The 23,726-nt window shown below is 44.0% G+C and overlaps 1 protein-coding gene across 1 annotated transcript in view; it reads left to right on the top strand.

The window, feature by feature from the left end:
- The window catches only part of LOC110521470 (ubiquitin-conjugating enzyme E2 R1), a 40,078-nt gene that overhangs the window by 6,868 nt on the left and 9,484 nt on the right, over positions 1-23,726 (top strand). The window contains exons 2-3 of the mRNA XM_021599045.3: positions 11,678-11,764; positions 20,954-21,051. Coding sequence (XP_021454720.2) covers positions 11,678-11,764; positions 20,954-21,051 — 185 coding nt within the window. The remainder of the gene's footprint in view (positions 1-11,677; positions 11,765-20,953; positions 21,052-23,726) is intronic.

The raw sequence follows: 23,726 nt of genomic DNA, 5'->3' as shown, positions 1-23,726 counted from the left end.
GATGTATGTGGAGGTCCTGGGCTAGTGTGGTTTGTGGTTGTGAGGCCGCTTGGACGTATTGCCAAATTCTCAAATGACGTCGGAGGCGCCTTATGGTAGAGAAATTAACATTCAATTATCTGGCAACAACTCTGGTGGACATACCTGCAGTCAGCATGCCAATTGCATGCTCCCTCAACTTGACATCTGCAGCATTGTGTTTTGTGACAAAACTGCACATTTTAGAGTGGCATTTCATTGTCCCCAGCACAAAGTGTACATGTGATCATGCTTTTTAATCAGCTTCTTGATATGGTGGATTAGGTGGATTAATTATCTTGGCAAATGAGAAATGCTCACTGTCAGGGATGTAAACACATTTCTGCACAAAATTTGAGAAATAAGCTTTTTGTGCATATGGCAAACTTCTGGCGCCTTTTATTTCAGCTCGGGAAGCATGGGACCAACACTTTACATGTTGCATTTATATTTTTGTTCTGTTTATTTTAGCCTATATTTGCATAACTGTTGAAGATGGTGAGCATTTTCCTTCCCGATATAGGGCAAGAGCTCTCGTTACAACGATAAACAGGCATCAAAGTAGGCAGTGGTGTAAAGTACTTAAGTAAAAAATACTTTAAAGTACTACTTAAGTAGATTTCTGAGGTATACTATTTTTGTTTTTGTCAACTTTTACTTTTATTTCACTCCATACATTTTCCCTGACACCCAAAAGTATTTGTTACATTTTGAATGCTTAGCAGGACAGGGAACTTGTCAAATTCCTGCACTTATCAAGAGAACAGCCCTGGTCGTCATCCCTATTGCTTCTGATCTGGCGGACTCACTAAACACAAAGGCTTCATATGGAGCGTGCCCCTGGTTCTCCGTAAATAACGAAAAAAATAATGAAATAAATAAATAAAAACAAAAATCGCTTAATATAAGGAATTTGAAATTACTTTTACATTTGATACTTGAGTACATTTTAGCAATTACATTTACTTTTGATACTTAAGTATATTTAAAACCAAATACTTTTAGACTTTTACTCAAGTATTTTACTGGTTGACTTTCACTTTTACTTTAGTCATTTTCTATTAAGCTGTCTTTACTTTTACTCAAGTATGAGAATTGGGTACTTTTCAACCACTGGAAGTAGGTCGGGCAAAGTGCTTTTTTTCATGTATTTTTTTAAACTACAGTAGTAGGCCTATGTTGTAAATGTGAACTCTTTCTGAATGAAGGTTTGTGAATAAAGATAACCTAGACTATTGACGGGGTCTCCTAGGTACGCCACTATTGTTCAGTTAGGGTTGTTTGCACCTGATTGCATCAGTCAGAGGTAGTGTTTCCAAATGACACATTTGTGATACATTCTGCTGATCTATTTCAGCTCAGCTAAAGATCCCAGTTATTCAGAGACCTGTTTAGGCTTCCAGTCTTTTCTGAGCGGCGCAGTAGGTTAACCCGGCACTGTGTTAGCTAGGAACATTTGCATTGTGGGTGCTATGTACAAGCATTGTTGGCCCAGGAATGCACAGCTTGGCTGTGAAATGCACAGCAGGCCTGTGACTCATTGTTCCTTCTAACAAACATCTCCAACAAACCAGTTTCCCTGTTCTAAGACCCTCCCTATCTACACAGGTTAGACAAACCCTCTGTTACGTGCTGCTTTTACTTATTTATTGAAAAGAGTCAGTCAAACAATGACGTATGCCTATTCAATACCGGAGCAAAACATTTACATCAGGGTGTAACTCCTCTGAATGTGTCACCAGACCAAACAAAATATTGATGGTACACTATATATACAAAAGTATGTGGACACCCCTTCAAATTAGTGGATTCGTCTATTTCAGCCACACCCGTTGCTGACAGGTGTATAAAATCGAGCACACCGCCATGCAATCTCCATAGACAAACATTGACGTAGAATGACCTTACAGAAGAGCTCAATCACTGTCAATGTGGCACCGTCATAGGATGCCACCGTGGCACCGTCATTGGATGCCACCGTGGCACCGTCATAGGATGCCACCGTTCCAACAAGGCAGTTCATAAAATGTATTCTGTGTTAGAGCTGCCCCAGTTAACTGTATAAGTGCTGTTATTATGAAGTGGAAATGTCTAGGGACAACAACAGCTTAGCCGTGAAGTGGTAGGCCAGACAAGCTCACAGAACAGGACCGCAGAGTCATCATCTGTTCTAGGTTGCAACACTCACTACCAAGTTCCGAACTGCCTCTGGAAGCAACGTCAGCACAATAACTGTTTGTCAGGAGCTTCATAAAGTGGGTTTCCATGGCGGAGCAGCCGCACACAATCCTAAGATCACCATGCGTAATGCCAAGCGTCGGCTGGAGTGGGGTAAAGCTCACCGCCATTGGACATTCTCTTTCTTCACCATCTGGCAATCTGACAGACGAATCTGGGTTTGGCGGATGCCAGGAGAACCCTACCTGCCCAAATGCATAGTGCCATCTCTAAAGTTTGGTGGAGGAGTAATGGTCTGGGGCTGTCTTTCATGGTTTGAGCTTGGGCCCTTAGTTCCAGTGAAGGGAAATCTTAACGCTGCGTCATACAATGATATTGTAGACCATTCTGTGCTTCTAATTTTGGGGCAACAGTTTGGGGAAGGCCCTTTCCTGTTCAGCATGACAATGCCCCTGTGCACAAAGCCAGGTCCATACAGAAATGGTTTGTCAAGATCGGTGTGAAAGAACTTGACTGCCTGCAAAGAGCCCTGACCTCAACTCCATTGAACACCTTTGGGAAGAATTGGAACGCCAACTGCAAGCCAGGCCTAATCGTCCAACATCAGTGCCCGACCTCACTAATGCTCTAGTGGCTGAAGGAAGCAAGTCCCTGCAGCAATATTCCAACGTCTAGTGGAAAGCCTTCCCAGAAAAGTGGAAGCTGTTATAGCAGCAAAGGGGGGACCAACTCCATATTAATGCCCATGATTTGTTCGAGATGTTCGACGAGCAGGTGTCCACATACTTCTGGTCATATAGTGTAGGTCTGAAAACAACACTAAAATAGAACACAGTAAGGAATAAAGTGGAAGTAACCTAAACTGCTTTTCCAAATACTCAATGCACTTGACATTTGTATGGAGGGAACTCATCTCATTCATTGCCAATGTGTAGATATTCAGCCAAGTTCTGCATTCATTTAAATATTTGCCCATTGCCAATACTCTTTGCTGGATCACACACTCACACACAACTACCCTGTTCTCACTAGCTGTGTCCTCAGCAGTGCTAGGGCCTGAGAGGCTGCCTTTCCTGGTCAGCTCGGTCAGCCCAGGGTCTGTATCCTAATGCTGAGTGACACTGGCAGCAACACTGCATCCCCGCCCGGGTTGACCCTGTCCCTGGGACATGGGCCGAGGACCCAAGTCACCTGCCCAGAGAATTGGTTCTGTCAGGGCCAGAGGGCAGAATCACTGCTGCCTGGGCTGGTAGCACTGACTTTCCCTCAAGCTCAGGGCTCAGGGGAGATCTGCTCTGTCCATCAAGACCCAGTCTGTTCCTGCCCTCTCTCATGTTCGCTCTCTTCATCTTGGGGACTGCATTGTCTTCCCATTCCCTTCATTAACACACCAGCAATCCTATTAGCGTAGCTGTCCCTGGCAACCTTCCACTGTGCCAGCCAGCGCTTTACGCTTATCGTCAACAACACATCCACCAAGCAGTTCCCTCAAGCAGAGTAGGCCAAAGACAGCCCTCTTGTTTTTCTTTCGACAACAGAGCCTTCAGCTTTAAGATGTTCATATTCTTTTGCTTGAGTTCAAAGGCTGTCATGACGAGGAATAGCTTTTGCTCCCCTACTTCCTTTAAGTGATGTCATAGAGTTTCTAAACATCGCAAGACTTCCAGGAACGCTCTCGAAGCAGACCAGGCCAGAGTTTGTGGTTCGAGGAGGCAGTGAGGGAAGTGAAATGTTTTAGATGAAGAAAATTAAAAACTTAGATTCGAGCTTATGTCTTAAGTATTTGAACATGTTATTACTCCAACATCGTGAACGTGACGAATGGACACATTAAAAAATGTTTTTATCCAAAACGACTTTATAGCAAAGGAATGCCTTTGATTTGACGGCCTGCACATGCGCAATTCAGCGCGAGATGACCGTTAGACACGATTACGTGTTTCAGCGCATGAGCTTAGCTAGCCAACGTCACCTACAACCGTGATCAGGGATTTCTATTGGAGTAGCAGTTTCTGATAATCTTCATACTGTACTGTGTTTTGGTGACGTACATACTTCCTCAACCACAAGGTCATATTCTATTTCAACTATGAGATTTCTGCCACGAATGGTGTATTTCAAAATGTACATTTTTGCACAACACAATTAAAGACCACTTGGTTATGTCCGTGAACCACAAGCTAGAGAGCACAGTAATTGCCTTCAACGTGATGTGTGGCCGCTGCATTGACAGTCAGTTGACAGACACTCATTCAACACCTGGCTGTGGCAGTCTCGTGGCCTTAGGCTGGTCAGAGATGGAGGAGGCGGCCTGCACAGGGCTGGGCTGTCCTGCCTTGGCCGATGGAGTCATGTTTCCCCCCTGGCTGCCTGGCTCGCACACAGAAATGAGAGCTGGGAGAAGGAGAGAGAGAGAGAGAGGCAGTGCCATTCCTGGCCCTGCTCGAGCTGGTGCCCCTGGGGGCCCTGTGAAGAGCGAGCCTGCCATTAGAAAAGGGGGCCCATGCAGAGGTAGTCCTACAGTACTCCTTCCAACAGTCAGCCTAATTATGATCGTGTGCTTACATGTTCCAAGCCTGAGGGTGATATCCTACTAAGAGAACAGAGCTCCATTGATAGGCAGCCTGTTTCAGCTTTTGTTTATTTCAGAAATAGGCAAACGTTTGGGCTAGTTTAGCATATCTCCAGATATTCCTTGACTGGATCAGGTTGAATGCAAAGCACTTGCACATCCAATGTTTTCCCTACATGGATAAATTGCTCATGTAGCCTACTTCCATGGGAAATAGGCCCACCAGTAATGCTTTGTGTCAGAAAGGTTTAAATAATGATTGGTGTTTTGGTCCACAGCTAATTCAGTCCTCTCATGTCCCAGGGAACCTTATACTAGAGCCATTACAGATGTGTACAGCATTGCTGCATTGTCTTTTTACAGTACTAAGGGTCTGGGTTTTGACAGGCCCTCTCGTCATCGTGTCAAGTTGGTTGGCAGCTTGTAATTAGGCTAATTGCATTTGTGAAGTGGACCGCCGTTCAGTCTTGACAGTAGTTCTAGTGTCGCGTGTACTAGTGACTGTATTTCTCCTCCCCCACACTAAAAGGGTTCTGTTAAATGAGGCAGGACCCTGGTGTGTCTGGGTAGGATAATCTAAAGCACCTCTATCACATTCTAGTCTACAAAGACGTGTGGGGTGCACCACTGTTCTCAAGGGCATGTTTCTCTTTTCATTCACACTCTGTAGAGCAGCCAGGAGAGAGGTAATAAGAGTGAGACAATCTGAGAGCGAGGGAATCTGAGAGCGAGGGACAGCAAGCTTGGGGACTGGTAGAATGGTGTCGGCAGACGGGGAAGGTGGTGCGTTGGGAGAAGAACAGAATGATTAGTTCTGTGAGGGTTTATGCTGCTTTAGCTGACCTGGTTTACTTTTCCCTGATTCCAGCCTACCTTCACAGGGTGTGTTCTCTCTGACTGGCTTCGCCACACGTGTTTTTAGGTCACCATACAAGAAAGATGGGTCTAGGTAGGTTACAAGGTAGATGCTGAGCCTTGCAGTTCTGCTCTAGATCCTGTTCTTCCTGTGCCAGCCTCTCTTCCTCCTCCTCCTGTCTGCCTGGCTGACTGAAGCAGCAACACATCCTCCCAGGAGAGGCTTGGTGGGGTGCAGCCAGGAGAGGAGAGGCTTGGTGGGATGCAGCCAGGGGAGGAGAGGCTTGGTGGGGTGCAGCCAGGAGAGGAGAGGCTTGGTGGGGTGCAGCCAGGAGAGGAGAGGCTTGGTGGGGTGCAGCCAGGAGAGGAGAGGCTTGGTGGGGTGTGCAATGAGGAGCTAAGTTCAGGGGCGTGTATGTTGCATGTACTTACTATGTGATTAGAGACAGTCAAGCCTCACGGGCATGGAGGGGATATTTGAGTGCGTTTGTGTAGAGTTCAGAATTTGGTAGGGAAATGGAGCTAATATCCCTATTCTGAACCTCTCTTGTTTGTCTCATCCTTGGGATGTACTTGATGAGGAAGGCAGGGTGCAGCAGAAAAAATGAGCTATGCTAGCTTTTTAAGCCCAGTCACACTCCACTGTTTTCCCTCTCCTCTCATCCCTCTGGGCTTGGTGTCAGTTTTGCAGACAGGTCAGGGTTTTCTCTGCTGCCATGGAAAGTTTCCCTCCCCCCGTCTCTGCCTGTCATGGGCATTGTGAGTGTCAGTGCTCTCTATGGAGGTTAGACCCTACTTTCTGTTTTCTGTTTCCCTTATCTCCCTTTCGATTACCCATTTCAGACCGAAGATGTAGTAGCATATACAGTCGGGCAAAAAAGTATTTAGTCAGCCACCAATTGTGCAAGTTCTCCTACTTAAAAAGATGAGAGAGGCCTGTAATTTTCATCATAGGTACACTTCAACTATGTCAGACAAAATGAGAAAAAAAATCCAGAAAATCACATTGGCAATGACAGAGGTCAAACATTTTCTGTAAGTCTTCACAAGGTTTTCCCACACTGTTGCTGGTATTTTGGCCCATTCCTCCATGCAGATCTCCTCTAGAGCAGTGACGTTTTGGGGCTGTTGCTGGGCAACACGGACTTTCAACTCCCTCCAAAGATTTTCTATGGGGTTGAGATCTGGAGACTAGCTAGGCCACTCCAGGACCTTGAAATGCTTTCTTCTTTTTTTTACCCCCTACCCCTTTCAGATATACCAAGAAGTTGGTATAAAAAGCATGCATGATAAATTACAGGGATTTTTGACCAAGAGTCCCGCCTGGATCAGCCATTTTCTATATTTTAATTAACTCATGCAAATAAATAAAACCCTGGGTTATGTGTAGTGTGGGTTGCATCTAGTGTGTTGTGATGGCATCGTATGCTGTTTTATAACGTGTGTGTCTTTGTTCCATTCCTATGATCAGGCAGAAAGTAGGCTATGTTGGTGCAGAGTATGAGTGTGTTCTATTAAGATCCATGTCGTGGCTCTATGTGGACAGGGAAAGTGTGAAAGGCCCTTTATAAGCCGCGTGGTGAAATGTTATGCCATTACCATCTTACAGGGACTCCTCTTCCTGCTTTAATAAGCCACTTGCTTTTATATATTGCACTCAGAGCTCACATTACGGGGCTTAAATGTCCCTCTATGTTTCCACTGGCCTCAGCACCCTCACTGAGTGCTATGCTAGCTGGAGCTAGGCTGGTATGTAAGCTGCAAGGCTGTTGTCCCTGTGTTGTGTTGCCCGTCTCTGTCTGTATGTGGAGTGTTTACGTGAACCCCAGTCATTTTGGACCCGAGCCAGTTTGGAGGCATTGCCCCAGACTTTTACAAGCTAACAGGATTCTATCAGGCCTGTGTCAGGCTTTCCACTCTGGGCTTGATGTTGTATGGGCCTGGTTGATATGGCAACATCCCCTGTTCAATTTGCTAGTCACTAAGGGCTCGTACAATGCAATCAGCAGTAGGCCACAAGTAATGGTCTAATGTCGGCGAAGGCTTGTGTGGAGTTTGTGCACAACCCCCACCCCTTAATATATATATATATATATATATATGCGCCACTCTGTGAAGTTATCCATTGCGGAGGTCTAGACTAAAAGCTAATGTATGCTTGATTCTACAATGTGGTCTGAGGCTTCATATGGAGGGTGTATCAATTGCAGAGGCCAAATCGTGCTCTGTACCACATCACCATCACTTCCTTGACAACAGCTTTGAACTGTTCCACAAAGCGCAAGACGTATGAATGCCCTGACTTCTGAGGCCATATCACTGTATGTGCCGCATGGCCAATGCAGATGTCGGATTGACCATGCTCCCAGATGCACAATACACTTCTCTCTCCAGAATGCGCTCTCTCCTGCCAATTTGTGCACATTCATTGTTTCATAACTTCGTTGTGGGAGTTGTTTGCGTTTGATTGTTTAGTGTAGATCAATTCCCCATGACATATTTCACCAGTGGACACGGAGTGGACACATTGTTTGAGGAGTGCACAACCTATGTTACATTTGTGAGAAACAAGTTTTGGTTTATTTAATTCCATCCGTTCTGTCAATTTAGTCATTGACAGGAGCACTGCAAACAAAAGACAATGTTGAGTAAAGATGCGCACACATAGAAGTGGTCCTACCTGGCCTGCTCGCAAATGTAGGCATATAAATGTGCCCATTTGGGGATCTGATAGTATTTCTGATTGGCTTAACACACCACCACTCAGTCATGTTTTCTTCACCTCAAACAGCAAGCAAACAATCTGTTTTTACATCCATTGAGAATTACAATAGTTCCTCAAAGTATTAGAAAAATCTTTCGAGCTCTCTCCCTTTCGATAACCACTCGGAGTGAAAGGGAAAAATGTAATGCTCTGATCCAGTGGAAACGTCATAAAATAGGCTGCTTGACTTGGACTGAAATAGGTTCTGGTACTGTTTATATTTAGGTGCAGGAGCACCACAATAATTATTTAATGTAAAAAAATATATATAAAAAAATAAATGTATACCCCATTTTCTCCCCAATTTTGTGGTATCCAATTAGTAGTTAGTCTTGTCTCATCGCTGCAACTCCCGTATGGACTCGGGAGAGGCGAAGGTTGAGAGCCGTGCGTCCTCCGAAACACAACCCAACCAAGCCGCACTGCTTCTTCACACAATGCCCACTTAACCTGGATGCCAGCCACACCAATGTGTCCGAGGAAACACTGTGCACCTGGTGACCGTGTCAGCGTGCACTTCGCTCGGCCTGCTATTGGAATTGCTAGTGCACGATGGGACAAGGACATCCCTGCCGGCCAAACCCTCCCATAATCCGGACAACGTGCCTTAAACCACTGCGCCACACGGGAGGCCCTCACCACAATACTTTGAGCTAATATTCTATAAGTGGAACAGGAGCTCAAGCAGTAGAACATTTGAAGTGCCGGGACTTAGGGCCCAGAATATTTTATACAATGTTGAAAGTTTACTAGTGCAAGCTTTGGGCAGAACCCAGTTAAATAGGTGATACAATGTTTCAAGGTCGTTTTACCTGCAGGCTGCAATGTTTTTATTTGTTGCCTTTATGGAGGCTCTTTTCACATAGTTGGCAATCGCAACAGAAGTTACTTTTTAGGTTTATCATTTTTATTTAGATTTGGATATAATTTTGATTAACCACATGACAATGATTTTGAGATAAGAAGACATTATTGTAAATTTAAAATAATCTGTTTCACATGCCATGCAGATCGGTATAAATTATAAGATACATTTTCATTCCACATGAATGCCGACTCTGTTATTACAAGCAACTTCCGGAGAGTGATGGCAGAATCTGAAAGCCAGAAGGAGCGGGAGGAGAATAGTTGGGTCAGGTTTTTTTTCTTCTGGATCTCTGGCGTATACTTGAGGCATCAAACGGTAAGGTTAAAGCATCAGACAAGCTCAATGCATATAGTTCATTTTATTAAAGCACATGGGGTGCCTATTGAAAAACACATGCTTAAAAATGTTTAGCAATCGATTGGTTGAAAGAACAGACAACTTTCGGTCGACCAAGATTTTTTGGGGGGTGGGAACAGCCCTAGTGAGAGGAAACAAACACCCCCCTCCTCCTCCCAGCCCGCAATTCGGGGCGTTCCTGCATATGGGCATACCCCCCCCCCCCCCCCCCCCAAGCATGACATTTTCATGTTTGTGTGACACTTTCGAATGTGGGTCAAAAGGGAAATAAAAGTGTTGAGTTTTTTTTTTTTTTTCACCTGCTGTGTACTGGAATCTTATTTGCTAGCTAGCATGAGTGACACCGGTAGACAATGTCCTTTGCCCCTGCATGCCAAACACTGTCGTTAACAGAACTGCTGGGAAACAGTTCCCGACCAGGTGGGAGCTGAAGGACACTACCTGTCACCCCCACCTCCCTCTCGCACAGCATGCGGCAGGTTGGGGCAACACCGTGTGCTAGCTTGCTGCTCCAATACACAGCAGGCGCGAGGTGAGGGCAACAGTTTGTTCGCTACACTTTGTGCTAATTAGCTTGCTAGCTACCACATGGTATCACTCCTGGTGTCGCTCTTAACGGAGTACTTCTTAGGACTAGCTGGCTCATAGTGTCCTTCGCTCCCGTCTGCCGAACACCTGCCCTCGCCGTCGTTAAACAGAACTGCGGGAAAACAATGCGACAGGTGGGGGGTGAAGGATACTACCGGTATGTACTAGACGCCTTTTCTTCTGTGGGGTTTATTGGTGGTTGGCCTCCAACTTTATGGTGCATTACCGCCATCTACTGTACTGGTGTGCCCCTGCCTACCGCCTATGTACTGGAGTCATAGCTTAAAAATGTACAAATAGATGTATAAAGAGGTGTTTGAACGCCCTAAATTGCGGGCTGCAGTTGGACCCTTCTCCTCTGATTGCGTCTCTGACTGTCACATTAAGATGAGGGTTGGTGACGATTTCAAAAACTGTTCTGGGAATGGAACAGCTAAATCATGAAGTCATGTAGTGTACACCCGGATTAGTAGTTTTTATTTTCCTTAAAATGATCATGAGTGTTGCATTGTAGGCTACACCATTGAAAACAGAAGTCTTTTTGGGGGGGGGGGTTCTGTTTTCTCACTGAAAAGTGTTTCTTGTTCTCTTAGCCTTCGTCGGAGCTTTAAAAAATTTAATAAACCATCTTTTTTTCTGAATGTTTCAGCACCAGGGACTCTGGATGTGGCTGCGTTATTGATTACATATTAGTCAGGCTTTTTGATTAGAACATATGGATTGTTTTTGTAGGCTACCTATTTCATTTATGGATCAAGCATTAGCAGTCATTCTGATCTCGTTCCCAATGATCAGTGCTTTAGTTTATTATGTTTCTTTCCAGCAGTTCTGAATTTCCGATGCACCCGACTAAGTTTTTCTGTGCAATAGCCTTTTGATTTGAACATTTTTTTAAATGTTTGGTGTGTGTGTGCTAGGCTATTGGATTTCATTTATATATGTTAGAGCACTTTGGTTTCACTAATAAATATGTTGAAATGGAACCAAATTACCCGTTTCTGATAGATGGGCTATATGGTCTACTACGGTATAGGTTGAATGTGATAGTCGACCTATAACCAGCCTGAGTAGGGCTGTAACTCCATTCCTATTCTATTCAGAGTAGAGAAATGTTATCAAATTGGAAATGAGCTATTATCAGGCTGGTTAATGCAATGCATGTCTGTTGAATTTGGAAAGATCCACTTGCACTTGGCCCCGCCCCACCTACTCAGGCCAATCTTATACATTTCAAAACTGAGCACATGTTGGTGCTCATCGGTCGTTTTGAATGGAAATTACCCATAGCCTCGACTCCAATGTCTATGGCATAACAATGATAGAGGAGTTGACTAAAGCATACTGATCTGGTACCAAGCTAAGACGGGCCTAAATAAAGTAGTTATGACTAGATATTTGACCAGAGTTATACTCTTGCACCTTATTCAGCTGGCCTCTGCCTCTTGCATCACTAATTAGTGTGCTCTTCTTCTCTCAGGCTCAGATCAAGTTCCCCATCGACTATCCCTACTCTCCTCCGGCCTTCCGCTTCCTCACCAAGATGTGGCACCCCAACATCTACGAGGTAAGAGAAAGAACAACACTCACCCTATCTGTCATTACACAATCATCTCTTTCTTTGACTTTTCCCCTATATAATAGTCCAACGTCCTTTTGTCTCTGAATAGCTTTAACTTGTTATGTTCTATTATAAATACTTTGACTCTGTTGCTATCATATACTTTAACAGTGGCCTAGTGAGGGGTGTCAAACAATTTAGAAAAACTGAAACCATATCATGACCAAGACTTGGCATCTATAAGGTCTTATTTATGCATACATGTATGTAAGCAATGACATGAGAAATATATATATATATATATTAGATACACACACAAAACTAGTCAAAAGTTTGGACAACCAGGCTGGGCTGATGCCTGGCTGGGCTGATGAGACTGTGCAGTCCAATGGAAAATTGGCATCAACGTCACAGATTTAGCCGGTGGTAAATAGACATCGGCTGGAATATCCAAATGTTGTAGTAGCTACTATCTTGTCACATTGCTACAACTCCCGTACGGGCTCGGGAGAGACGAAGGCTGAATGTCATGCGTCCTCCGATACACAACCCAACCAGCCGTACTGCTTCTTAACACAGCGCGCATCCAACCCGGAAGCCACAATGTGTCGGAGGCTACACCTTGGCTAGCGCGCACTGTGCCCGGTCCGCCACAGGAGTCGCTGGTGAGACAAGGAGATCCCTACCGACCAATCCCTAACCCGGACGACGCTAGGCCAATTGTGCGTCGCCCCACGGACCTCCCGGTCGCGGCCGGTTACGACAGAGCCTGGGCGCGAACCCAGGGACTCTGATGGCACAGCTGGCGCTGCAGTACAGCGCCCTTAACCACTGCGCCACCCGGGAGGCCCTGGAATGTGGTTTTAACCAATCAGCATCAGACCCACCAGTTGTGTAATGTATAACAATCACACTTAATCTACCTTTTAAGGAGGGTTTATAGCAAGAAAAACAACGGAACATGGGTGTTTTGTCAATTTAAATAATATGGATTTCAAAAAAACAACACAAACCCTATCTTCAACACATTATATGCTTCAGAAATAAAAGGATAACAAAATAACCTCCACAAATACTATAATTTAAATGCATAATTTTAGCAAACACACCCAAATATTCAATAACCATCACAATGACCCAATAACCTTGTTTTGGTTAAACTCAAGTTCAGATGGGAAATGACAACACAGCTCTTAGCTCCCTCTGTAGATGCCTACTGGACAACTTTTATTTGTTTTGCTTTTAAATCTTTTTTTATTTTTTTTTATCCTATTAACACTTTGTTCTAGCTAGCTATTTATGTAGGTAGCTATCAAGTAAACACAATGAATAATAAAAGCCTATTGAGTTTCGCCCAACCAGTAAATTATTAATTTATAAGTCTGTTCTTCATTTTCCCCTTTTTGATCCCCTTTAGATAATTCAGTTCAGTTAAGTCTTTAAATAATATTTCCCCCCCAGAAAGCAAAAAGATAGCCAGCAGTGGATGATCACAAAAACAATGAGGGGGAAAAAGGACGGATCTCCCCGGAGTCATGTCCACTCATTAAACTTTCTCTGTGATCCATTTAGTTCAGGGGTGTCAAAGTCAAATGGACGGAGGGCCAAATAAAAAAATCAGCTACAAGACGAGGGCCGGACTGTTCGAATGTTCATTGAAAAATGTTTAAATGACGCATATAGTCTAGTGAACCTAATTGAACCTACTGAAAACCTAACAAATATATTACAATATGATCAGATAAATAAAGCAATATTTTCTTATGGCTCTGTCAGTAATCTTTAATTTTCAACAGACACAAAAGACAAATTTCCTTTATATAAATATCCCCATAACATGAACATTAAATGAAAGAAACCGGTATTCAAGGCACCATCAGTAGACTATATTTTCTATTTTAGCAAAAGTGGGCTAAATTTACTTCAAAGAAAAAACAATAATAGCAATTTTCTATCATCCACTCAACTAAAATATTTTTAAAATATAATTGGATTGAAATACAAAAAAATAAAGTGCAAAAATCTATTAATCAAAAACAACACTTTGTTTAAGGAGAAGTAACATGCAGTGAAAACAAATATTAAATTTTAACTTTTAAACTTGAACTGAGTAAAAACTCTAAATATGTGATTGCACAGTAATGTTCACTTGTTTGAGGTTGAGGGTGATACTTGGTGGTGTCCCATCTTTTCCACAAGTTCATCAATGTTCGGGGTAAGGCTCTGAGCTGAAGAAATCCTCAGAATTGAGTGGAGGTGTTCAGCAGTAAGTCGACTTCTGTGTGATGTTTTGTTCAGGTTCATCAAAGAAAACAGTTGTTCACACAGGTATGTGCTGCCAAACATAGACAACGTTTGAGCAGCCTGGATGCGCAGCTGGGGCATTGTGCCGGGGAGGAAACGGGCGAACTCCGCAGCACCCACTGCCGCATATTTTGCCCTCAGTGCATCATTGCATTGGAGGTCAATCAACTCCATTTGGAGGTTTGGTGGTGAGCTTTCCACGTCAACAGCAAATGGGTTACCGAGCAGTTCCAACCTGCTTTTTTGTGCTTCAAAGTCAGCAAATCGGCGTCGAAAGTCAGCGGCAAGCATACCTATTTTATCAGCCAACTGTGTGCTCGGGAACGCACTGGTAGAGAGCTTCTCTTTCATGGTCTGGCAGCTGGGAAAGTGGCTAAAATTTTCTTTCCGCATCTGCGTCTCCCACAGAGTCAGTTTGGTTTTAAATGCCTTCACTGTACTGTACATATCAGAGATGACACGATCCCGACCCTGCAGCTGCAAGTTTATTGCATTCAGATGACTCGTAATGTCACACAGAAAAGCCATTTCACACAGAAACATTTCGTCTCGGAGTTGTGTTGTGTCTTTCCCTTTGCTGTCCAAGAACAGACAAATCTCCTCACGAAGCTCGAAACATCTTTGAAGCACCTTTCCCTGGCTTAGCCATCGCACCTCTGTGTGATAAGGCAAATCACCATGCTCCGTTTCTAACTCCGTCAGAAATGCCTTGAACTGGCGGTGATTCAAACCTTTGGCTCTGATAAAGTTAACTGTGCGCGTGATGATGCTCATTACATGCTCCATTTTCAAGGCTTTACCGCACAACGCTTCCTGGTGTATGATACAATGATAAGCTGTCAGCTCACCTGTCGCGTTTTCCTCTTGCATCTTTTCCCGTATCTTCGCCACCAGTCCGCTCCTGTGTCCACACATCGCAGGTGCTCCGTCGGTTGTCAAACCCACGAGTTTTTCCCAAGGCAGCTCCATCTCATTTACACATCTTGACACCTCTTCATACAAATCATGCCCCGTAGTTGTGCCATGCATAGGACGTAAAGCCAAAAACTCCTCTGTCACGCTTAGGTTGGAGTCCACTCCGCGGATGAAAATTGACAACTGGGCAATGTCAGAAATGTCGGTGCTCTCATCCACAGCCAAGGAATATGCAATAAAATCTTTTTCCTTTTTCACAAGCTGCTCTTTTAGATTGATGGACAACTGGTCTACTCTCTCGGCAATGGTGTTTCTGCTCAGACTCACATTTAAAAAGAGTTGCCTTTTTTCTGGGCAAACTTCGTCACAAACTTTAATCATGCAGTTTTTGATGAAATCCCCCTCCGTAAATGGCCGGGCTGATTTAGCGATCTCTTCTGCCAAAATAAAACTGGCCTTGACAGCAGCCTGGCCTTGTGATTTGGCTTTTTTGAACAGAGCCTGTCGAGATTTGAGGCCTCGTTTTAATTCCTCTGCCTTTTGTAGCCTTTGTTCCATGTCCATATTCTTGTTTTTGTCCGCGTGTTTCGTTTCATAATGTCGTCTCAGATTATACTCTTTCAGTACCGCCACACTTTCTCCACACAGAAGACACACAGGTTTTCCAGCTACCTTCGTGAACATATACTCCGACTCCCACCTTGTTTGAAACCCCCGGTTCTCAGTATCCACCTTCCGTTTTGCCATTTTTGATGGGTATCTGAAAGTTAATTTTACTGTGATGCTGACGACTGCTGTGCCAATAAATATTGAAATGAAGCAGCCTACTGCTCGGTGCGTCACCTTTGCATTGTGGGAAATGTAGTATTGGTGCGTGTAAAAGATCTGCGGGCTGCCGGCTTGCTGCGGGCCGGTTCTAATAATAAATCAAGATCATCCCAGGGGCCGTAAAAAACCTTCTTGCGGGCCGGATGTGGCCCGCGGGCCTTGACTCTGACATATGTGATTTAGTTCATCCCAAACAAGGGAATAATCACATTTCAGGAACACGTTCCCAGTGCCAAACGATTACATCCCAACAAAGGAAGGCACAGACTGTGTTTTGCAGGCTTCAGTTCTCATCTTGCAATTTGTAACTGGTGCCTATGCGGTTTATCCGGTGTCTTCATCTCCCAGGTACGCTATGGAAAAACCCACCTCCCCTCTGTTCCTCAATTCCTCATTCATAAATTTTTTGGCTGCCCTTTTTAAAGCAGTAGCGCTCTTTTTAGGCCACAATCTCTATCATCCATACAGAATGGAATTATTTTAACATATGACAGAATCATTGCCGGACCGGCAATGGACAAAATAGTTAGATGCTTTAGAAAGTGGACGTGCCTTTACCCAGACCAAATCTCCTGACAGGAAGTGTGCATGTTTCTTGCAGGTGTTATAGTATTTGGTTTGTCTGGCCAGGAAAATGCCCACTTTCCGTTTGACTTCTTTTGCCATTGCCTGCTGTCTCTGAGGTTGTAAGGCGGCTGGTGCGGAGATGGAGCTGTTGAGATCATCCTCTCCAGAGGCCCTTGGAGCTTCCTCTCCACGGAAAGCTCCGCAGGGATCTTTCTGGTTGTTTCATGTTTTGCTGTGTTGATGGTTTAACGGAACTCAGAAATCCATTTAGGCCAGTTCTGGTGATGATCTTTTACAAAAGAGGCAGTCATAGTCTTGATGGTACAATTGTCTCTCTCTATAAGATTGGCTTGTTGACGGTAACTTGTGGTGAACTTGTGTGTCACCCACCCATGACTTACAAATATCCTCCATAACCGTTCCTGTGAATTGGGGTCCACAATCAGATATGAGATACTGAGGGACTCCTAATTGGGTGAAGGTGTGTATTGTTGGCAAACTGTACAGGCCTTCACATGTTCCCATACGTCCTGGCAAACTCCAAGATGTGAAAAAGAGTCTTCATCCGTCCAAGATGGCAGGCCAGTGGAAGGCCATAAAAGTAATCCAGATAAACCTTTTGGTTACCACAAGTTGATGTTTATTGACTTCTTCTTTTAACAGGGATCCTCCTGTACAGGATTCCTTGGAGTACTTCGAATCCAATCTGACCTGGACGCTCCCTGGAAGCTTCTTTGTTCTTCCTAAGGTCACTAACCTCTTGTTCCTGAGCTTGAGTTTCAGCAATCTCAGCAATAGAGGTGGGAAGACTGCAGAGGCTTTGAGTGGTGGTGCCTACAACGTATGCTACTTGGCTTGCTGCTGGAGCCACTGCTCTGGACAGAGCATCAGGAACAATGTTCTGATGCCCATTCCGGTAATTCACTCTGAACTGGAATTCATGAAGGCGCAACATCCAGCGTGTGAGCCTGGAAGACATTTTGGGGCTGTTGAACACCCATGTAAGTGCCGAGTGATCATTAAATACATCCAACTCAACCCCCTCAAGATAATGCCTCCCCTTTTCGATTGCCCACACCACTGTGAGGCACTCCTTTTCCGATGTTGAGAATTTGCGTTCAGCTACTTTAATTCCGCGAGGCATATGCAATGACTCTTTCTCCACCTTCCGTCAGTTGAGTGAGGACCACACAGAATCTACATCACTGGCATCTGTTTGGACTTGGAATGTCTGCGATAGGTCTGGCTGAGCCAACACTGGTGCATTAACAAGAGCCTGCTCCAAATGCTCAGAACTGTTCTGGCACTCATTCAATCCATTTCCAGACCACTTCCTTTCCCTTAAGCCGATTCAGAGGGGATGCTACATCTGCAAAGTGGGGAATGAATTTGAAGTACCAGGCTTACCAGCTCAAGAAACCTGTGTAGACTTTTGAGGTCCTGTAGAACCGGATAGTCCGTCATCACTGTCATTTTGGCCGGATCTGTCTCAACACCTCTCACAATGTGACTCAAGAACTTCAGCTGGTCTTTGAATACCTTAGCGTCATGAAGCATTGAGAACACAGCCTCCAAGTCTTTCACAGGTTGCTCTGGGGTGGGAGAGAACACAGTCATATAACAGAATGTAGACAAAACAGATCTGCCCTCTCAGGTTCCCCAGAACTTTCTCCATAAGGCGCTGGAAGGTAGCACCGGCGTTCTTAAGCCCAAACGGCATCGCTTTGAACTCATAAAGACCTATCTGACTGATGATCGCTGTCTTGGCCTTTCTCTCCTCAACCATTGCTACTTGACAATACCCTGACTTCAGATCCAGGGCAATGAAACCAGAAGCTCCATGTAGACTCCAGGAGGTTGTACATGATGGGCAAAGGATAAGCATCCTTGTGTGTCTTTGCATTCATCGCTCTGAAGTCAGTGCAGGACCTCTGGGAACCATCCGGTTTCCCCACCAGCACTACAGGAGCAGCCCAAGCAGATTGTGAAGGCTCAAGGATTTTGTCCCATTTCTTCCACTTTATCTACAATGATATTTATCTTGTAGGGTGACACTCTGTAGTCCCTGAAGCGGACTGAGACTTTGTCTTTGGTGTAGATCTTGTGTGCCTCAACCGTGGTTTTCCCCAGTCTACCAGAACACACAGGGCCGTGATTGGAAGAGGAATTGAACCTCTGACTGCAAGTTGGAGAAAAGAGCAGAACACTGGATCTTCTAGGATTGTCGGGGGTGTAGTAGGCACAGCCATGTACAGTCGTGGTCAAAAGTTTTGAGAATGACACAAATATTAATTTTCACAAAATTCCCTGCCTTAGTTTGTATGATGGCAATTTGCATATACTCCAGAATGTTATGAAGAGTGACCAGATGGATTGCAATTAATTGCAAAATTCCTCTTTGCCATGCAAATGAACTGAATCCCCAAAAAACATTTCCACTGCATTTCAGCCCTGCCACAAAAGGACCAGCTGACGTCATGTCAGTGATTCTCTCGTTAACACAGGTGTGAGTGTTGACGAGGACAAGGCTGAATGAAGAATGGTACCAACACATCCTCCGAGAGCAATTTCTCCCAACCATCCAGGAACAGTTTGGTGACGAACAATGCCTTTTCCAGCATGATGGAGCACCTTGCCATAAGGCAAAAGTGATAACTAAGTGGCTCGGGAACAAAACATTGATATTTTGGGTCCATGACCAGGAAACTCCCCAGACCTTAATCCCATTGAAAACTTAAACCCACACATTCTAACAAACTCCAAGCATTGATTATGCAAGAATGGGCTGCCATCAGTCAGGATGTGGCCCAGAAGTTAATTGACAGCATGCCAGCGCGGATTGCAGAGGTCTTGAAAAAGAAGGGCCAACACTGCAAATATTGACTCTTTGCATCAACTTCATGTAATTGTCAATAAACGCCTTTGACACTTATGAAATGCTTGTAATTATTCTTCACTATTCCATAGTAACATCTGACAAAAATATCTAAAGACACTGAAGCAGGAAACTTTGTGGAAATTAATATTTGTGTCCTTCTCAAAAACTATGGCCACGACGTGTACTTGGGTTGTTGTTCCATATTTTCGTGCTCTTGTTTCCCCGGTATGACCTCACTGGGCTTGAGCCTCAAAGGAAAAAATAAATACAAGTATTTTCTTTGATTCCACACCCCATACTTATTTTCCCCAAGGTCTATTATGGTTTTGGTCTTGGTGAGGAAGTCAAGACCCAAGATAATAGGAAACGCCAAATGGTCATCCTCTAAGATGAACATTTCCAAAGACCACATGCTGGTATGCCAGTTGTAAAGGTGCTGAACTTTTTCCAAAGCACCATGCCCTTTCCCATCTGGCAGGGGAGAACTTTGGTTCTCACACAACTGCTCTCCTGAACATGTGATTTTCTGCCAGAGGCTTTTCTGCATCAGGGTGAAAGTACAACCTGTATCAAGTACCGCTTAATATTGGAAATTCCTGACCCCCACTGTTCCTCTGAAGCAGACTGCCACCCGAGGGTTACAGTTGAGAACTTTTCTCTCCAGCTCTGGTTCTGTGATGTTAGGCTTCCACTTCAAACAAAATGCCCGGAAATCATAAGCAAAGTCCCTCAAAGACTGAGTTGGAAGTTGAACCATATCTCTTAGTTTCTTCTCTACCTCTGTTAAGTAGTCAGTTGGCAAAAATGCTACTTGGAACGCCTCTGAGCTTCACCCAGGTGGTGATTTTCTTATTTTCTGCCATCCACCAGCTCCTGGTTGGTCCTTTGAGAACATTAGATAGGGTCCCCATCAGCTCAGGGTTTGACATAGGTCTCACGGATAGGAAATTGTCACATTGCTTCAAAAAGTTCAATATATCTGAGATCTCCTTGGAACCATCAAAGCGAGGGAACTCCATGCAGATTGGAGGTGTGGAGAAATTATTGGCGCCTGAAGCATGGCTTTGTGAACCAGCCAGGGTGCTCAGACCTGGGGTGCCGAGGCCAAATGCACCAGGACCAGGAATACTAGTGGTAGGTCTTGAGTTTGTGCACCTCATTTTTGAATTTCTCATCCCTCCTCAAGATGCATTCAAACACCCCTTGTTCCAGTTGTTTTTGTAATCCTTTGTGGTTCTCCATTTCATCAATTTTTGCTTTGACATAGCCCTCACAAATGAGTTCTTAAAATCATCCACAAGACCATTAACTGTGGTTAGTCATTTATAAAGATTATTGCTGACCAACTCAATTTCCTCCCTCAGAGTAGGCTGATTTTGGTGGCTCCTCACTCTGTTCTTCCCCGCTTTCCCCTTCCTCTTCATGGTCTGAGATATACAGTGAGCTGAGCAATAAAGTTATTTCACTCACAGGATTTCTCATTGTGACGAATGAACCAAAGATGGGCGTAATTTGGATAGGGACACCCGAGTGCTGTTGGTTCATGTCCTCAGGCTCAGAGCCTAGCTGTAGTTCATGAAAGGGACCATTTGGCAGAAGGGTTTGCATCTCCTCCTGAGACATTTTTTTGATTTGCGCACTGTTAGATATGTGGCAGTGTCACAAATGTATTGCTGGTAACTGACCTGTTTGTGTTCCTGTAGAACGGGGACGTGTGTATCTCCATCCTGCACCCCCCAGTGGACGACCCCCAGAGCGGAGAGCTGCCCTCTGAGAGATGGAACCCTACACAGAATGTCAGGTACTCTATGCACTACTCCGCTAGCCAGCACCTCGTCTTAATAGGTGTGCGTTTCCTTTTCTTCTAGATCACTCTATGCACCACACCTTTCCCTCACACAATGATAATTCTCTCACTCAACCCATTCTCCTCATCTTTGATTTATGGTTGACTATTAGTATAAATGTGGAATTTATCAAACATAAAACAAAATATATAATATATTTTCACTTGATTCACATACTTTTTACACACATTTAATCTTACTTTCCATTGTCTTCATTTTTTAAAATCTTTCTCTTCCTCTCTCTCTCACTCCACACACAGCAGGATATATAATTACTACATTGGGTCTCCTCGGTGGCGCAGCAACTACTGTAAATACAAATGGCCTCACACGTCTTTGCTCATAGAGCAGTGTTGTAGTGGTCCCGAGACCACATATTGAGTGTTTCCGTCTGGATACATTTGTACTCTGTCTTGACTAGGTCTCAGACAGTGAGGACTCATCATTTCTTCCCGAGACCAGCCAAGAGCGGAGTAAAAAACTCAATTATCAGCTTCCATTCAGGGAACGCATAAAACTGCTTCGCCAGGCCAAATATATACACTCCTTTCTTGAAACATTAATACAGTATTTTAAAACCCTTTATATCTATTTTATACATGTTTACACAGTGGTGAACCTGTAGGCCTTCAGTGTGTAACAGGTTGGTGATTCTGAAAGGACAGCAACATAATACCATATCATGTAGGAGAGTGCACTTTTTGTAAAACACAAAGGGCCAGTGGTGTAGTGGAAGGTATCACTTACTTCTTAACCCCTACTGATGCGTATCAAAGTAGTGTAGTGAAGGTATACAATTTATCAATTATGTAGTACAATGGAGAAATCATGCACAAAGTAGCCTACACAATCACAAAGCACGTGAATTATATTCACATGCGCGCACCGCACACATCCAAGTTTCAGCAGAATATCATCTCCAGGCAGCAAGCGTGTACAGCTCTCAACTGGTTTTGGCATGGAGCAGCTCACAGAAGAATGACATCGGTAACCGGTAGGGTAGGAAAAACGTTTCAATTTATGATATCTATCAGTAAATGCTAACTAAGGCAACATTGGGTATGCAAACTAGGTATTGAAAAAGTTTAGTCCGAAGTATTGGTTAGTAGGCTATTTATGATGCACAATTGTCAATCATGAGCTGTTTGCATCATGGATGGACCTGGGTGGACAGAGGCCCACCCACTGGGGAGCCAGGCCCTGACAGGCCCGCCCAATCAGATTGATGTGGTTTAAGCATTGTTGTGGACTTAGACCATGACATTTTTGTATTTTTTTTCTGTAAAAAAAAGGTGATTCTGGGAGTAAAAATCTGAAAAAATTATATAGGAAAACAGGATTTTTCACACAGGGTGCCTTTCCTTCACTCGGTGGGCCGTTTGGGAGCTTTTGGCAACATCTGAGTATACCCACTTCTTCAGGTACCACAACACCACTGCATATGGCTGATGGAAAGACAGCAGTCAAACACATCATGATGTTAAAGAATATGCAGTTCATAAACTCTAAGACAGTAGGTCCCAATTATAAGAATACAAAAACATAACCATTAAGCATTTCCCAATCAAAATGTACAGCTATTACTTCCCACAACATTTCACGTTAAGCACACAAAATAAACGGTGACATAATGTTTAAAATGGAACTGACAGCGTTTTAACTACTTTGCCAATATGAAACAGACAAACATTTCAGTCAAAAATATGTCATTCCCAGTTTATGCTACAAAACCAACTTCATAAGCGGTTTTAAAAATAGGTTATATTTGACTCGTTCCATGTCGTACACTAAGGCGTTGGCTGAATAAATGGATGCAGATCAATGCATGATTAATATAACCAATACATTTCTTGGTAGTCCCAAAAATATTGCTATCAGTTTGTAAATCACAGCTGGCCTGATGCATTATTTGCTGCCTCCATACAGGATACACTGTTTCAGTTTCAATTACTCAGTATTCTGGACAAAAACAGACAAATGTAACTAAGGCTGGGAATGTCGATACAATCAAACTAGCAAGAGCAATGATCACTAGTCAGTCATAACGTGGCTAATAGGCTAGCGTATGTATTTATGTAGCAAGCTAAAAACACGGAGCCTAACGTTAGCTAGCTAGCTGTTAGGAGGATGTCATGCCATTGGAGGAGTGGGTGAGTGACAGACTTTTTCCCCTCATAATTTTTTGGTGACTATACACAGATGGAGATGCGGGTGTCATTTGGTTAGCTAGCAAGAACTTGAATGACTGTTATCCAGTTAGCAACAGTGAATTTGCGAATGCAAGAGATATGCTATCTACTCAGATTTCAGAGCACTCTCATCTGAGTGTGCCAGAGCACAGAACAACTAATGCATTTAGAACAACTAATGAATTTACGAATGCGCAACACCCGCTGACTATTACCGGTGTCGGTAAACGTAGACAAAAAAAGAAGTAGTCTAGATAAACAGCTTAACCAGCTCTGCTACGGCGAGTCAAATTGTCAGCGGGGTGTTTTCTCATTTGTGTCTGCAAGTAGGCAGTTAGCAAGCTAGCCAACAAGCTGCAGAATGACGAGGAGGCTACAATTCCCCATCGTTTATCAGTGCGATTTTGACGGCCAACTAGCTGAAACAGTTTGAGGGTTTA

Source organism: Oncorhynchus mykiss, chromosome 4 (assembly GCF_057628025.1).
Source record: "Oncorhynchus mykiss isolate SJ-2025 chromosome 4, ASM5762802v1, whole genome shotgun sequence".
Taxonomy (NCBI): Eukaryota; Metazoa; Chordata; class Actinopteri; order Salmoniformes; family Salmonidae; genus Oncorhynchus; species Oncorhynchus mykiss.
This window is presented reverse-complemented; position numbering and strand designations above follow the sequence as displayed.